The 16,275-nt window shown below is 43.4% G+C and overlaps 1 protein-coding gene across 5 annotated transcripts in view; it reads left to right on the plus strand.

Annotated features, from left to right (window-relative positions):
* Positions 1–15,651, plus strand: part of c1qtnf12 (C1q and TNF related 12) — a 55,119-nt gene extending 39,468 nt beyond the window's left edge. For all 5 annotated transcript variants that reach the window (XM_052039532.1, XM_052039531.1, XM_052039533.1 and 2 more), the window contains 3 exons: positions 688–778; positions 4,452–4,530; positions 12,701–15,651. In XM_052039532.1, the coding sequence (XP_051895492.1) occupies positions 688–778; positions 4,452–4,530; positions 12,701–12,799 (269 nt within the window). In that variant the 3' untranslated portion in view covers positions 12,800–15,651. The remainder of the gene's footprint in view (positions 1–687; positions 779–4,451; positions 4,531–12,700) is intronic.
* Positions 15,652–16,275: the final 624 nt, after the last annotated feature.

Here is a 16,275-nt window from a genome sequence, read left to right on the forward strand (position 1 = left end):
GCAAACACTGTGGCCAGTCTAGAGTAACTAGGGCCTCGGTGCTGGGAGTGTTATCCTGGGAGAGGGCACTGACATGAGTTCCCTTGCCCTTCCAGTGAACTTGGAGGATTTTGCAGATAGTGTTGGTGGTGTTTTTCCAGTGCTGTAGGTAGACCAGTCTCAGCAGTAAATAGGAGGGGAGAGCCCTCTGCTGCCCAGTACACCATGTTTTGTGCATATGTCAAGGCAGTGCAGAAGTAACTTCCTTTAGTGCTGAAGCTCGCTGGTTCACAGGAGCTGGTACCAGGCGCATTCCTCCCAGAAAGGGGACAAGCCAGAAAGAGACAAGCCCCTCCCCATGTTGCTTTTATTATTCTCTGATGCTGAGGTATTTTGATAGAGATCTTGGAGCAGACTGCACGTCTACATTACGGAGACACTGCTGTATAGAATCTTTTAGACAATGTTAATGAAAAATAATTGCAGCAGACTTCTAGTCTCTCACTAAGAGCTCAGATCAAGCAGGGACTTTGTTTATCTCAAGACTCCTTAAGCAAACTGAAAATATGTTGTCCTTCAAACTCTATTGCTCCCTTTTTGTTAATAGGAGCAGAAATCAAGACGTTTAGCTGAGTTTTAACAATGGTAGCACAATGTGGTCAATGCAAAATGATCATCATCATCTGATGAGCTTTTGACTCTCCGTAGATCACAGTGAAATGAAGAGCAAAGGACCTCTCCGGCCACGAGATAACGTGCGGGTTCTCATTTGTATCGAGTCACTCTGCCAACGGAATACGTAAGTGCGCAAATTATTTTTGAACTTACTCAGCAGATTACTAAGTTGTGTGCACTCTCAATTCAATGGGAGATATCAGTCCAGGCAGACTAAACGGCCATCTTTGTAGAGCAGTATTTTAAAATGTAGGGATCAGTCTGTAGGATTATGACAATTGAAGTAGGAAAATATATTTTATACCATCAAGGTCTGCAGTGCCTTTAACACCACTGAGGGTTCATTTACTTCAGTAGTTTGCTGGTTACCGTGACTACACCGGTGTCCTATGCAGTGGTTCACCTGCTCACTTTAACTTTTCAAAGGATTTAGTTAACAGGCAAATGATTTTCATACATTGCAGGAATTTGGATCTTTTCTACTTTCCCTTTCATTGCATCCTGGTGTGTTTGACAATAAACTAACCTGGGTCTGAATCTTGTTACTCTAGCTTTATTTCAACTTCTGTGCCTGGGTGCATTTTCACTAACTTTGAAAATCAGGTTAGTTGATCAGTAGAAGGCCCAGATCTGGAAGCCATTGCACTAACTTCTAAAGCAGGCTCAGTCGGATAGCCTACTCCTGCTCCTATTTCTGATGTTCTGTAATCTCTCTGACTGCCCTATGTCATAACTTCTTGAACTGAAATCATTAAGCACCTCTACCCTGGGTGGGTGGGAGGCAGCCAGTTTAACAAACAACGTGGTGAGAATACCTTCTTTTGAAGGGGCAGACAGGGAAAAGGAATGCTGTCTTCACAGAGTGAGCTCTGCCCTAAAGAATGAGCTGGTCTGGTTTTCCAGCAACTCGCGCTGCGGAATTAGTGAACGCCTCATGTCCTTTCACCTCACTGTGCCATGGAACCAGCGTGTACACCCCAACTCTGGATGTTAACGATGAGGCCAAGGAGGAGGTCTAGACTGACCTTGAAGAAACAGTGGTCCCCATCCCAGAGGGAGACAAACTGATCATCCTGGGTGACCTCAATGACGGGGTGGGACTATGCACAATCCTCTGGCAAAATGTATTGTATGAACAACAAATGAGGCCATTATTAAAGGGATTTATTAAGTTGTTCTGTAGAATTCTTCTCTCCAGCTCCTGCAGTAGAAAGACAATGAAAAGTTGGCATCTACGCTGCTTCTTTGCTGTTTCCTATATTCCTACCAGCTCATTCTGGTTTAAGATATTCCTTCTTCCATTCCAAGTTAACTGGCAATAGGATATCTAGTAAATCTATTCCTGGGGCCGCAAGAAATTTTTTCATTAGCCACAAAGCAATACTGCCCCTGAATTCAGGTTCTGAGATTCAAAACAGAACAAGTCTTTAAATATTCCCCAACACACTGACTGGCATTTATTGGTTTGGAATAAGTGCCATATTTCAAAATACCAGGCTGCTGTACTCAGATGTGGAAAAAAAACTGCAGACGCTGGAAATCTGGAATAAAATCTGAAAACACCAGAAACACTCAGCAGGTCAAGCAGCATCTGTGACAGGAGAATAAGAGTCAATGTTTCAATGACCCTTCATCAGAACAGAATCTGTGGTATACAAAATGTGGGACATAAATAGGGTAGAAAGTCAGAAACCTTTCCCCATAGTGAAGATATCTAAAACTAGTGGACATAATAGGGGATCTGAGGAAGAATTTTCATCCAGAGGGTAGTTGGAATCTGGAATCTGGAGTGGGTGGTGAGGAGGCAGATACTCTCACAACATTAATGGAGTATCTAGAGAGCACTTGAATGACTAAGGCAGGGAAGGCTACGGTCCAAGTGCTGGTAAATGGGATTAGTATAGATGGTCAGCATGGATCATTTGGGCCGAAGGGCCTGTTTCCCTGCTGTATGACTCTATGAATCGATAATGAAGTGTCAACAACTTGAAACATTAAATCTGTTTCCCTCACTGTAGATCCCGACTGACCCACTGAGTATTTTGGACATTTTCTGTTTTGGTTTCACGCTATGTTTGTTCAAAAACAGCTGGGCTTCTCCGTGCTGTTCAGACAGCCAACCAAAACCTGAAGGTTTGTGTTGGGTCAAACATTTGTATTGTGGGCCTGGGTGCAGCTGGCTTTTCACCATCTTTATGCATAATCATTGGATTTAAAAGTACATCCACCAACAAAAACTACACCCCAAAATCCCCATAATTTTTATTATGAGAAGCAACGAAACTACATGTGGTGGTTCCTGCTCAGCTGGTTCAGTTAGCAGGCTGTAAAGCAGACTGTGGCAAGAAAAAAAACCCACAAAATGGGGGCCTGGTGATAAAAGCCAAAGAAAAAAAAAAGAAAACAAAAGTTCCAAGACTTTAGTTGATAATTCAGGCTGATGGCCCTGGAGTTTGGGGGAGTTTTATGTTACTATCCTTTGGCTGAGATGCTGGACTTAGCTGCTTGGCCAAGCAGTAAGCCCCCGTGGCAGTATCTGAAGCTCGACAGGGAGTGTTCCTCCAGCATTCCTCCTCTTACCTTCACTACCGGAAGCTGACAGTTACTTCTTGCAACATTGCAGAATGGCTAAGGAGCTTCAGAACCAGCACTTCAAAGCAATTCATTCAGCAATATCGTGCAGAGTATAATTGAATATCTCCTTCTGTTCTCCCTGCTCATCCAGCCTGCCTTGGAATGATCAACTTTACCCACACTATCAAGCTAATAGGAAAAACACCAACAATTTGTATAAGCAGCTTCGTCCCTCAAAATCTGCTGGCAGTCTAGTGCTTTTAAAGAAAGAACTTGCATCCATGTGGCATCTTCAGTGACTTCAGGATATGCCAAAAGGCTACATAGACAATGAAGTATACTCTCGATGCGGTAGTATTGGGAAGAGGTAGAAACATTCAATCTCCTTCAGCTCCAGTCCGGAACTAAGAGAATTCCAATCTCAGTCATTCAGCCTCAGATGACACTTACACTTGTGCATGTTCAAAGTCTGAAGTCCAATTATTGTCAACTCATTCAGTGAGGCAAAGAAAAGAAAGGGCCTTGCACTTAACATCCGCAAGTCCAAGGTCCGCTACCTAGCTGGCCCTGTTGCAGGACACTAATCCCCAACAATAAAGGTCCGTGAGTCACTCCCCATATCTCAGGAGCCTCTTGAGGAAGGCAGACATCGGTGGCCCACTCCTGCTTCTATTTCTTATGTTCTTATTTCACTGGTACTTTTCAGCAGCAACATTTTAGCCCCATGTTCCTTGTGGTCAACAAGAAAGAATCCAAGGTAATCCATCACAGGTAAAGGAAGACTGAATTTGTCACATATACCTGCATGCCATCGCATAAAACATTCTGACTCACGTTTGTGTTTATCTTGAAGCCAGCCATGCCGGTTACAAATGTGAATTGATGTTTTATTGTTTTTTATGCTGAATGTTAGAAGTTCATCTGAGTGACCTTTACTGTGCCTGCAGAGGCTGGCATTTTGGGGATAATATCTGAAGAATGGAGTTAGGTAGTTGACACTGTGGTTTCCCTCTCTTACTCTCTCGCACCTCACTTTTATGTTTATTCCCTTCCAGAATAATTTACTCTGCAGGTTTTCCTGCACATGGGAAATATTACATTTTCAAACACAGTGCATTTGTTTATTTTTAATTGGTGCTATCATTGCAAGCTCTAATTACTTCAGTCTGTTTTCATTTGATAGCATCTTGAGGTGACCTTTTGCCTTTTTGTTTCACTTCCAGCTCCCTTGAAGTTATAGCTGGTCTGGAGAGCAACAGCAAAATATTCACAGTCTATGTGCACGGGTTGCTTCAGTTACAGGTTAGTGTACAACACTGACATAATCTGCGCAAACTTCACAATGTTGTCTCCCCAGGCGACAGTACAATAATTCCATTCCTGGAGGCCCACATCAGATAAGCAAAAAGCCCTGATCTCCCCTTTGGTGAGGCTTTGGCAGTTGTTGTGGAATGGAGTGATGGACCGTTGGGAATGCCCTGTTGGTCAAAAGAGATCAGGCATTGTGGAAGCAGAGCATTCCCTATGAGTCACCTCCACTGTTCTCATTGGTGGATCTATGCAGTGACTGGTTCCGAGTGACGAGCGAGATTGGTAATGCTTTGGAAAAAAGTCCAACTAAAACAGTATAGAGAAAATTTCATGAGATTAATAAGAAAATCAGACATAAATTAACCATAGCAGAAAGCAAAACTGGAAGACTGGAGAAATAATTAAGAAGTGTTTGAATTTTTTGTTGTATTGAAGTGGAACACAGAAACACGGACTCAACACTGCATTCTGCAGTTACCAATGACGAGCCTTTCCAACATTTCCACTTCAGATTTCTAGCATCCACAATGTTTGCCTTTTTTGTAATTTCAGATAATGATCCCACTTTTCCCATTTACGCATCATCTACTCAGCCCTTTTGTTTACTTGCTGACCTCAACATTGCCCTCTTTCATCTTGCACCACCGTTGTTGTTTAGCGCAGCAGCAAACCACTGGAGGAGGTCAGCGAGTCAAGCAGTATCTGTGGGGGCAAAGGGATGGTCGACGTTTCAGGTCGAGACCCTGCGGTAGGACAGAGTGTGTAGAGGGAAGGCAGCCAGTGTATAGAAGTGAGAGGGAGGGGTGAGGCAGGGGCAGAAGGTGGAACCAGTGAGGGGGGAGTAAGCAGGCAGGGGGGCAGGCAGAGAGGGGAGTGTTGAGACAGAGGGTCATAGGTGATAGGGAGAAACGGATAAGGAAAAGTAAATTTTAGGCAGGTGGAACCGGGTGGGGGGGAGGGTAGAGACAGCCTCTGTCGCAACACACCCCTCCTCTCCCTCCCCGACCTGGCTTCACCTACCCATCACCCCCTCCACTTCCATCCAGTTCCATTAATGTTTTCGATTTTTCTGTCTGAGCAAAAAGTAATCAAATTGCAGAGAGCGGTAACGTGGAGGTTTGGAACCCTCTCCTGGCAAAGGGCTACTGATGCCTGGTTGGTTCAGATTTTCACGACTACGATATGCATATTTTCATCCACAATCTGTATGTCGGGATGTGGCTCAAAGGGGGTACAGAGAGCTGAGCCATCTTTTGGTTCGGGGTGGCACGAGAGCACAGCAGGACAGCACAGTGACACAACTAGTAAAGCCACTGCCTCACAGCGCCAGAGATCTGGGTTCAGTCCTGGCCTTGGATGCTGTCTGTATGGAGTTTGCACACTCTCCCTGTGACAGTCTGGGATTCCTCCAGGTGCCCAAAGAAATGCAAGCTGGTAGGTTAATTGGCTACAGTAAATTGCCCCTAATGTGTAGGTGGGGGGTACAATCTGGAGGGAGTCGATGAGAATGTGGGGACAATGAAAAAATGGGAATATGGTAGGATTAGTGCAAATGGGTGGTTGATGGTGGGCATGGACTCGGTGGGCCAAAGGGCCTCTTTCCATGCTGTATCTCTCTATGACACTTTCTCCTTGGTCCTACACAGTATATAGTCTCTCACCATTAACAAAATATTCTGATTTGTCTTTTGATTGTTTATGGAATTTACAGCAATAAAGTGACTTCATGAGTTTGACTCTATGTAGTTCCATTCCTGTTAGTATTTATTTCAATACCATCTGCATGGGTTAAAAATCTCTTTTGTTTTAATGGCTGGCTCTGTGAGACTGAAATTTCAGCAGGTGCTATGTAAGAAATAGCAAAGTAGCTCGCCAAAAATTTGATAGATAAAAAGCATCAGCAACAAAAGAAATTAAGATAGAAGCAAGTTTGTGACTGGCCACGGCAAAGGCCTGGCAGTGCAGAGTGCAGAAAGCATATGAGATTAGTTAAGTCCAAGTATGGTTGCTCCAGATATGTGATGTTGAAAAATACACATTGACGTGTGCAAATGTAAAAAGCAAGAAGAAAGATCTGAAGCCCAGCAGAAGAAAAATGCATGAGGCACCAACAAAAAAATGCATCCTTAATCCGCTCTGAGTGGATCCTTTAGCAGATACACAGCTGTGAAGTTTTCATGTGTGGGGAGTCTGTCAATCAAGCATCAATGTAGTGCTATCTTTAACCAAGGTAATATCGACCGAAAACTCCTTTTGAATAGGGAGGGGTGACTAAAAGCAGATTTTGATCAGTGACCCACATGGTGATTGAGGTAGCAACCTTGATCGCAGCTTTCATCATACACCCTGCAAACCTGATCTTATCAGCTATCACTGTTGTATTTTTATCATGAAGAGTCCATCCGAAATAAATCAATGTTGGTGGGTCTTCATGCTTAATGGAATTCACCAAGTGCAATAGATGATATCTAGAATTTTAATTGTACATTTTATCATTCCCTAAGGATTTCTTCAGTGCAACATACTTTTGCATCTACTTCTGAGAATCCATATAGAACTGTAGCCTAAAGATTCCTTCACACAACAGTAAGCAAGCAGTGCTGTGCAGTTGAAAATAATTTGCCCTGAAGTAGAGCAATAGTACACACACTTATGGTGTCTCAGTGCCTGTCAGCAAGAATCCTAACCCTTCTGTGGGATTTTTGTTTGGACAAGGACCTTTTTTCCAGCATAAAGCTCCCGCAAGTGATGCCAACAGTCATGAAACACACAAAATTAATCTCAAGTGTTATATTTGCTCGGAGAATAGATACTTGTACTGTGGTATGCCCATTTCTAACATACAAGCTGCCTTCCTTGTCTTCACTGAAATTTTAGACCTTTAAATACAGCCTCATGTACAAGCCTTGACTGCTTTGCCTGTGGGGGTCAGGGTCACAATCACTCTCAAGAACCTCCCCCAGGAATCATTCAGAGTTGCTGCTACTGATGTCTGCCTCATCCCGCAGTTCGCTGCTCATTGCTGCATTAGCAATGAGCCATGTTTCATACTCAAGGAGAGAAGATCTCATCTAACTTTACTTCAGCCCACAGGAGAAAGCGGAGTGGTTGTAGGCATGTGACTGCTTTACAGACTTCCCCAAAGCCCAGGCGTTCATGAAGAGCAGTCACCTCCATGGTGACCTCCCAGCTGGAGCACCTGCCTGTAGCACTGGAGCTCTCTCTGCCCAAAGGATATTCCTCCTGTGGCTTCTGTTCTTCACCAGCCTGTTGAGGTTTCTCTGTCCCCCTAGGAGCACTCTCACATCATTACAGCATCCACTCATTGAGTAGCAACACTCCCCTACAGCTGGAAGAGTGTTGCTTGCAATGTGGTCTGTGCCTTTAAGACCTGGATGCAGAGGCTAAATGCCAGTAGCTGTGGGAACTTACCACACAACAGTAGGCCATGCTGCACTGCAATGAACACTGCACAGCATTAACAAGAATGCTGTTCTGTGAACTTGCCCCTTGAAGATCTCAATCAGTGCAGGATTTTCACAAGCAGCAGTAGGGTGACCCAATGATGCTTTCATGCTATTAATAGGTGGTGGAACAATTTATGGGCTCCTGTTTTACCAGTGGGCCACTATTTTGGTTTGCGGTGAACCTATCAAGTGCTCTGGGGGTCCAATAAGCAATCACACCAGTTGCTGGTCATGATGCCCAATCACAAGGGTTTGCTACATGTAACTCAGTAACTTGGTAAAAGCAACCTCAACGTTGGCACCTGTTCTGCCACATTTTTATCTCCATCACTTAATGGAAAATGGCTTTATATGGGGAAGAAGGGGGAGGCTACTGAGGTTACTACTATATCCAGCGGATGGTTGGGGTTTCGCAGAAATTTGCAAAAATGTCAGATAAAAAGCAGTGCTGGCACCTTGGCCCTTGTCTCCTGCCTCCTGGCAGCAAATGCCACACTTCGTCGAGGTGGCGCAGCCTTTAACTCACAGCTCCGGCATCTCGGCTTCAATCCTGGCTTCTGGCACTGTCTGTGTAGAGTTTGCACGTTCTCCCTGTGACTACATGGGTGTCTTCCAGGTACTCCGGTTTCCTCCCATAGCCCAAAGTTTAACTGGCCATTGTAATTTGTCCCAAGTGTGTAGGTGAGTGGAGAACCGGAGGGGGCGTTGGTGAGTATCTGGGGGGAATAAAATGAGACTAGTGTAGGGTTAGTGTAAGTGGATGTTTGGTGTGGATTTGTTGGGCTGAAGGACCTGCTTCCCTGCTGCATGACTCCATGATGCTGCATCTCCTGGTGACCTGGATTCCTGGTGGGTGAACCACTGCCTGCAAACATGGGAGCGGTTAGTGTCACCAGCTCAAAACACAGAGCAATCAGCCCGGCACCCTCCATTACTCACTCACCTCCTCCAAACGAAATGTGCATTCCCATTGGGAGACCCATCATCCCAACCTAGAGGTGGCCACAGACAGTTCCCTCTTGGAATTTTTGCAAGATGGCCTCCTTGGGTGCTATGGCCATTTTCAATGGGGGCCCATTCATTCCTCTGGGGACCAGATTGGCCAAACTCACTCACAGCCTTTGCAGGCATGTTGAGTGCTAACTGAACCATCAAGCAGAAACATCTTTGGGGAATCTCTTCTCCCAGGTCCTGCTCCATTACAAGTAGTGGGAGGAGGTCTCACTTTTCCAGGCTTATCAGGAACTTCGAAACAGGAGCAAACGAGTCCAACCAGCTCTGCCCTTTCCCAGTGTTTTCCCCTGGGCCCCTGCCAGTGTTATAGTGGGAAACCAATGGGGACACCTCCCTACTCCCCATGGATTTCTGAAACCATGTGTTTAGGTCCCAAACACTGGCAAAAGTTTCAAAAACAGCATTTAGTAGAAATGAAATTAGTCATTAATTAACGTACAGCGTCCCATTGTTATAAACTGACCACATCTGACATGGCACGCCGCAGGAAGTTGACCGTTGTATTGCAACAGCCCATTCCAACATCGGTCAGGTCATTGATTACATGTCACAGTTTAAGCATATTTTTACCCAGCTCAACGTTACTTTTGTAAAGTACAATTTTATTGCAGTACTCAAAAAAAGTTAGCATTCACACGAAGGTCATTCCATGAACGATTTTCTCTGCATCTTTCTCTCTGACTTTTTTTTAAAAATAACATTGTTTATTAAAGAGTAGACCCCATCGATACCAGAAGCATTAATTTGTACTTTTTCTTTACAGTTGCTCATGGACCTGCAACCTATTTCCAGTGTATTTGTTTTTTTATTTTCACAATTAATAGGTTTTTCTTACATGATATGTAGCAAGAAAGTAATTGAAGTAACTTTCATGTCCTTAAGTACCTTTTTATTTTGAGGCCTCAACCTATTTCAGGCACCAGGGTTGGAAATGGTATCTTTCACACACTGTTACCCAGTCTGCTGCAGAGAGCTGGCCTTCCCCCAACTGTGCAGCTTGTAAGTGTGCACCATTATCACACCCTCACCAATGTGAATCAGTGTCCAAACACAAGCGTATCTTTCCTTATATTGTCTCGGGATCTCTAAGATTCTTTATTTTCCCTAATAATGTGAAAAGAAGACCACTGCTGGCATTTTTCTGTGTATAATTTTCAAAGCAAATAAATTCTGTCAACTACTTACAATTTCATTGTAAAAAAGTCTACAAAGAGTGGCAGAAGTGGATAAATCAACAACTGTGGGGAATTGTGTCATGGAAGGAGACCATTCAGTCTACTGAGGATATATTGCTGCTATCTCTCAAACAGTGCAATCTATTAGAAACTAGGATTTGTGTTTTTTCTAATTTTATTTTCATTTTCAAATCAACATCCACTTGTGTTCCTCTCTCCACCTCTGTATCCATTCCATGTTTCCTCAGCTTTCCATGTGAAAACCAAGGGGGAGGTGTTGAGTCTCCCTGCTACGAGGTGACTGCATCATAAATATAGCGGCGTAAAAATTCGCGAGCTGATTTAGAGTCAATGTACAAGGAAGTCATCCAGATCATCAAAGTTGTGCCTGCCCCTTTAGAAGTGCTGTCCAGTTCATCACAGTCCACTGCTTTGTCCCCATTATTTGGTAAATTAATGTTCCTCAATGGCAAAGGTCCCATAAAGGCAGCTCAAGTGCAGCCAGTTAGGTATTTACATTGGTTTGTTGTGCTGCCTGTAGGACCCCATTGGCGTTTCAGGACTCAAGTAATGGCCCAGCCAAAGAGAAGTGCAAAGGGAAGTGGTTTCGGTGGGACAACAAGGAGGAGGAAAAGAAGTTGAGCCGCTGCTGAACCAGATCTTCCTCCCACACCTCCTCCGACTCCCTCCCAACCCATCCCTTCATCTTTGTCCATCCCTGGAGGTTAGCCAGGTTCCCTGATACTTCAGTGGTTTGGTGCTGCCAACATGCTCGAGAGGCACTCACTCACTCTCACGAGTTGTGGTTTTACCAGTAGAGCAGCCCTCCCACTACCATCCCTTCCCTCGTCCACCCACCTGAAAATAGCACCAAGCCTACTTCATTCCTTCACTCTCCCTGTTCCCCCAACACATAAACCCACCCACCCACCCGTGCTGTGCTCCTGATAGATCACAGCCTGATCTTTCTCTGTGGATTCTCTCAGACAAATTGGTGAGACTTTTCTCGTATAAGTAGGCTCATACTTTGGAACCATGATCACACTTTTCTCTGCCTCTCCACAGCTCTACCATTATTCCCATGCACAAAGATCCCAACTAATGCTTTGGATAAATTTATGCACAATCCAAACAATGTTTGGTTAGCTTTGGGATAGGGGCTCATCGAAGCAAGAGGATAACTGCATTCCATGCTACTGGCTGTGGGTATCGTCCTGTCCGGCTGCTGGTGCCATAGCCTCTGGCTGATAACGTCATTGCATTTTCCTGATGGCATTTTAGCTTCTGGCTACTGATATGATACAAGATAAGATAAGATCTCTTTATTAGTCACATGTACATCGAAACACACAGTGAAATGCATCTTTTGCGTAGAGTGTTCTGGGGGCAGCCCGCAAGTGTCGCCACACTTCCGGCACCAACACAGCATGCCCACAACTTCCTAACCTGTATGTCTTTTGGAATGTGGGAGGAAACCGGAGCACCCGGAGGAAACCCACACAGACACGGCGGGAATTGAACCCAGGTCGCTGGCGCTGTAATAGCATTACGCTAACCGCTACACTACTGTGCCTGATCCCATTAATCTGATGGTATCATCTTGTCTTGCTGCCGGTGTCATAGAGGTTGATTGCTGGACATAACTGTTCAGTTAAAGTCCAAAAACTGGTCAGTTGTACCTCAGTGGAGAAATAGGAAAAATGATGAACGAGGCTCTCAGAGTTGGTGTTACTATTAATGTATCAACTTCTAGTCTGAAGAATCATTACACAAATGCTATACTGTGAAAAATAATTGCCAGCATCCAGTGTCAGTGTTATATTGTTGTGTCTGTAGAGGGTTAGTGTCAGCACATTGATGTGGTGAGAACTGAATGGGTCAGTATTTACGGAGCTAAGGTGAAGCTGGAAGACCAGGACAGTGATGTACCACCTGTCAAGTGACAAGCAGCAAAACCAAGTGATTGTACCAGTAGCTGTGCAAATCCCCAGGTTTGGGAACCTCTGTGCCTTTGAGTGTTTTGTGACAAGTACTGGAGATGTTTTGAGTGTGAGCTAGCTTTCCAAAAGAGGTGGTGAATGATGTTTTACTCCACAGCTTCATCAATGACTCAGTGCATCAGAGAGCCTGCAAGATGTCTCCAAAGCAACTTCCTGTGCCACCATCACCCTAAAGAGAAAACGGATTGACTGCTAGGAGACGAAGAGTAATTGTTTCAGCAAAGGCTCATGCAGTTATTCGAAGTACAGTGGGGCTCCCTGAGCATCTCCTCAGAGCCATATCTGCATCTATGCCTGGCCTGGCATTGAAAGATGCTCCCATTATTTCTGCCTTGATACTTCTCTTTATTTTATCTGTCAACTTCATCATTATTATAAATTTCCCTCAACCTTGATCTGAATAATCTATGATTCAAAAAGCTAAGGTTGAACAAAGAGAAGTTACTTTTTGTTTGGAGGAAGATTACAGAAGCTCAGCTTAATGTTTTTTTTCTGTGTTTTCCAGGCTGATCAATATACCTCCATATTTGTGGACAACAGTGCGGGGGCATCAATATCCATCCAGAGTGGATCTGATTTTATGGGCATACTTGTTGGTGTATAGCAAGACGTATCCTGCTACGAAACAAACTTTATTGCCAACTTTATGGCAACCATAATACAAAGAAAAAAAATCAGAAATAGAATTACATAACTGTTGAGATGAAATAAAACTGGTAGGATCTTACCATCAAGAGTTCTCCCTTTGTACCTTGCCATCTAATCTTCATCAGTTTTAAGTGATCTGTATTTCAATAGAAGTGTTTTACTTCAAAAATGCACACAATGCCAAGCTTGAAGAGAAGTCTTCATCTGCAACATTGAACTGCAACATATAAAAGTGATTGTATCTAACTTCCATTGGGACAATACAGCAGAAAGGCTGGTATTAAGCATGTTGCTCAGAACAACAAAGAACTCATTTTTTGATGAAATATTGGCACATTGATTCCAAGTTATGTGCTCAGTGGTATGGTATTTCTCAGCTTCAACAGAGAGCTTTCCAGCAAATTTGAGATGCTTCAGTGGACACTAGATTCTGAAACAGTATCAGTATGACCTTTGAACTGACTGATGTGCCCAGGAGTTGTAGAGGAACTCTAAACAGAAGAAAATTTCCTCCAGGGAGTCTGAGAAAGAAACTGTACCCTGCCCACCAGAGCTTGATGAGGTACAATAATTATTGGAGAAAAATTGCATTTTGCAAAGGAAGTATCTAGGTTAACTACAAATTCTGATATATAGAAATAGTTATGAGGGGCGCAATCTTATATAAAGATAACACCTGGATTTGGAAGTGGTGTTGCAAGCAAGTTCTTTTCTCAAAAGAGAAATAGAACACGTTTTCCCATCATTTAAATGTGTGACATTTTGACGTAATTTCAAACAGTTTTAAACCAACCCTTTGATATATAACATCTGCCTATTCTTGTATATCTCATTCTTAGTCTTATGTGTTATGTATAACCCATTGAATCCTTGCTTGTAAACAACTGTGATGGGAATGCCAATATTACATATGCCCATCATGCCACAAGCTGACACTCAGATCGGTAACTCACTGGTACCTGTCATACTATAAGGTGACACTGTATTATCTCTTCCCAGCAAAATACTCAAAATGCTCTCCAAGGAAACACCATCTATTATTTTTGCTTAACTGTTAAGTATCCACAAAAAAAGTTGCACACCAAATTATTACAAATTGGTAAAAACAAACCTGGCAATATCTGGCCCATTAGTTGTGTTTTTGATGGCTTCATTAAAGTATTATTACCTCTAGATCTCGGCCACGGGATAATTTTGCCTCAGAACAATTAGAGCTTTGAATCATAACCACTGACACAGAGCAGCTGGCTCATCAAACTGTTTCTGTGCTGCGGTTTCTGTGTAACTCTCAGTTCATGCAGCTCACAACTTCTCTGAGTGCAATTTGTCTCTCAGAAGGAGTTGGCAGAAGTCTGGTTTACCATAGAACCATACAGCATAAAGCAGGCCCTTCGGCCCACCATGTTGTGCCGTCCATCAAACCACCCTCACACTATCTAACCCTTTCCTCCCGCATATCCCTCTATCTCACATTCCTCCATATGCCTATCCAACAAACTCTTGAACCTGTCCAATGTATCTGCCTCCACCACCGCCCCAGGCAGTGCATTCCATGCACCAGCCACTCTCTGGGTGAAAAACCTTCCCCTGACATCTCCTCTGAACCTCCCACCCATAACCTTAAAGCCATGCCCTCTTGTCTTGAGCATTGGTGCCCTGGGAAGGAGGCACTGACTGTCTACTCTATCTATTCCTCTCAATATTTTATATACCTCACCATTTCCTCACCATTGGAAGAGTGTCTCCACTCTTTGCAAACAAAGATCTTTGAAACCAACAATTAAATTCTCAAAGCTTTTATTGCAGGCAAATGGTAAATTTTACACCATTGCATTAATAGCTTATATAAATAATATGCTCCTGGTTGGCTACTTCAAAAAAGATGTTACTGCTTCTGCTCCCCTGATATATTTAATTCACTGCTTTCTGCTGTACAGTTTTAACCTGCTGCTCAGAAGAACTGCCAGCTACCACGTCACACAGTTGTAAAGTAACCTGTCCTCAGGCTCACTGAGAAGTAACCCAGGATCTTTACTGGTGATGTGTTAAATATGCATTGAAAGCACAGCTTCCTTTGTCATGCTCACTGACATGGAAGAAAGGTGCTCAGCCTGAAAAATTAACTGTTCCTCTTTCCACAGATGCTGCCTGACCTGCTGAATACTTTGAGCATTTTCTGATTTTATTTTAGAATTCTAACATCTGCAGTTTTTTGCTTTTCAATCACTGAGTTATAAGCTTTGACTTTATCACAGTTGAGCCTTGTTGGGTTAGAATCAGGACATTATTTTCAAGCCTGGTAATACTGACTGTGTAGTTCTTCTCATGAGATTTCTCAGTTCTGTTCTTGCTTCCATCTCCAGCATGCTATTTACACATAGCATTCAATGTTTTGACTCTTCATCCTTTTGACGCCTGGCTGCATTCCTTTCATTAGCTGAGTTGTCCCACTGACTCAAGAAGAAAAAGATTCACATTTCCTTTGGCTATATTGCCACAAGCGGAGTTCGTGGCCTTTCTTCTAAGACGGTGTTGCCCTCAGGATTCCGGTTGTTACCACAGTGCGTTTAACTTCAGCACTGTGAGGGGTAAATCGATGTTATGTGAACCTGGAGACAAGCATCCTAAGGCTCGTTCCTCCACCAAATCTTGCTCTGCTTTGTTACTGTATCAGGTTAGACCATGACCAGGGTTTGGGCTGCATTTGTCCAAATTTGTCAATTTGCATTTGTCACATACCTTCAGTGTCAGAATACTGCCTGGCCCAAATGCTGCAGCTACGTTATAAATAAAATGACTTTGTGTTGACATTGCTGTTGTAAATGGACCTGAAATTTATTTCATTGTCAGCTCTGTGCTGACCTTGTCTCCAGGCACAGTGGTTTCAATTTTATCTTCAGTCATCAGTCTGTCTGCTTGCAAATTCCCAGATGGAACACAAGTTCAGTTTTTTTTTCCCTGGATGTAAGTTGGACGCAAGCCCTGGTCCCAACCACAAAGGAGCAGTGTTTGTCAGTTGTCCCTCACCCGTGGACCAGCCTTGCCCCAAGTCTCTGGCCATACGTGGTGCGGTCAATCAGGAAGTCATTGAACAAATTTTTGTTTTTCTGGTTTTGTAGCAAAGAACTGCAAACATTTCTTGTCTGAAGTGCTTTTGAACCATAAAATTAAAATCTAGCTTCCACGTTTGTGTTTAAACCTTTTCTATTTGTTAAACCTGCTTCTGCTAGTACATTTTTAAGTCCTGCTTTTGAAATTTGTGTCCACATCTCTCCCAGCTCTTCCCTTCTCCGTTTCTTACTGTTACTTATTTCTAATTCTTTCCCTCTATATCTTCTTCTCTCCCTCTCTTTTGGTTTACATCTTTATTTCTGACTTTTTCTCTGTTTGTTTTATAGTCTCATGATTATAGGACCATAGAAATCACGGCAC

This window comes from Pristis pectinata, chromosome 26 (genome assembly GCF_009764475.1).
Source record: "Pristis pectinata isolate sPriPec2 chromosome 26, sPriPec2.1.pri, whole genome shotgun sequence".
Taxonomy (NCBI): domain Eukaryota; kingdom Metazoa; phylum Chordata; class Chondrichthyes; order Rhinopristiformes; family Pristidae; genus Pristis; species Pristis pectinata.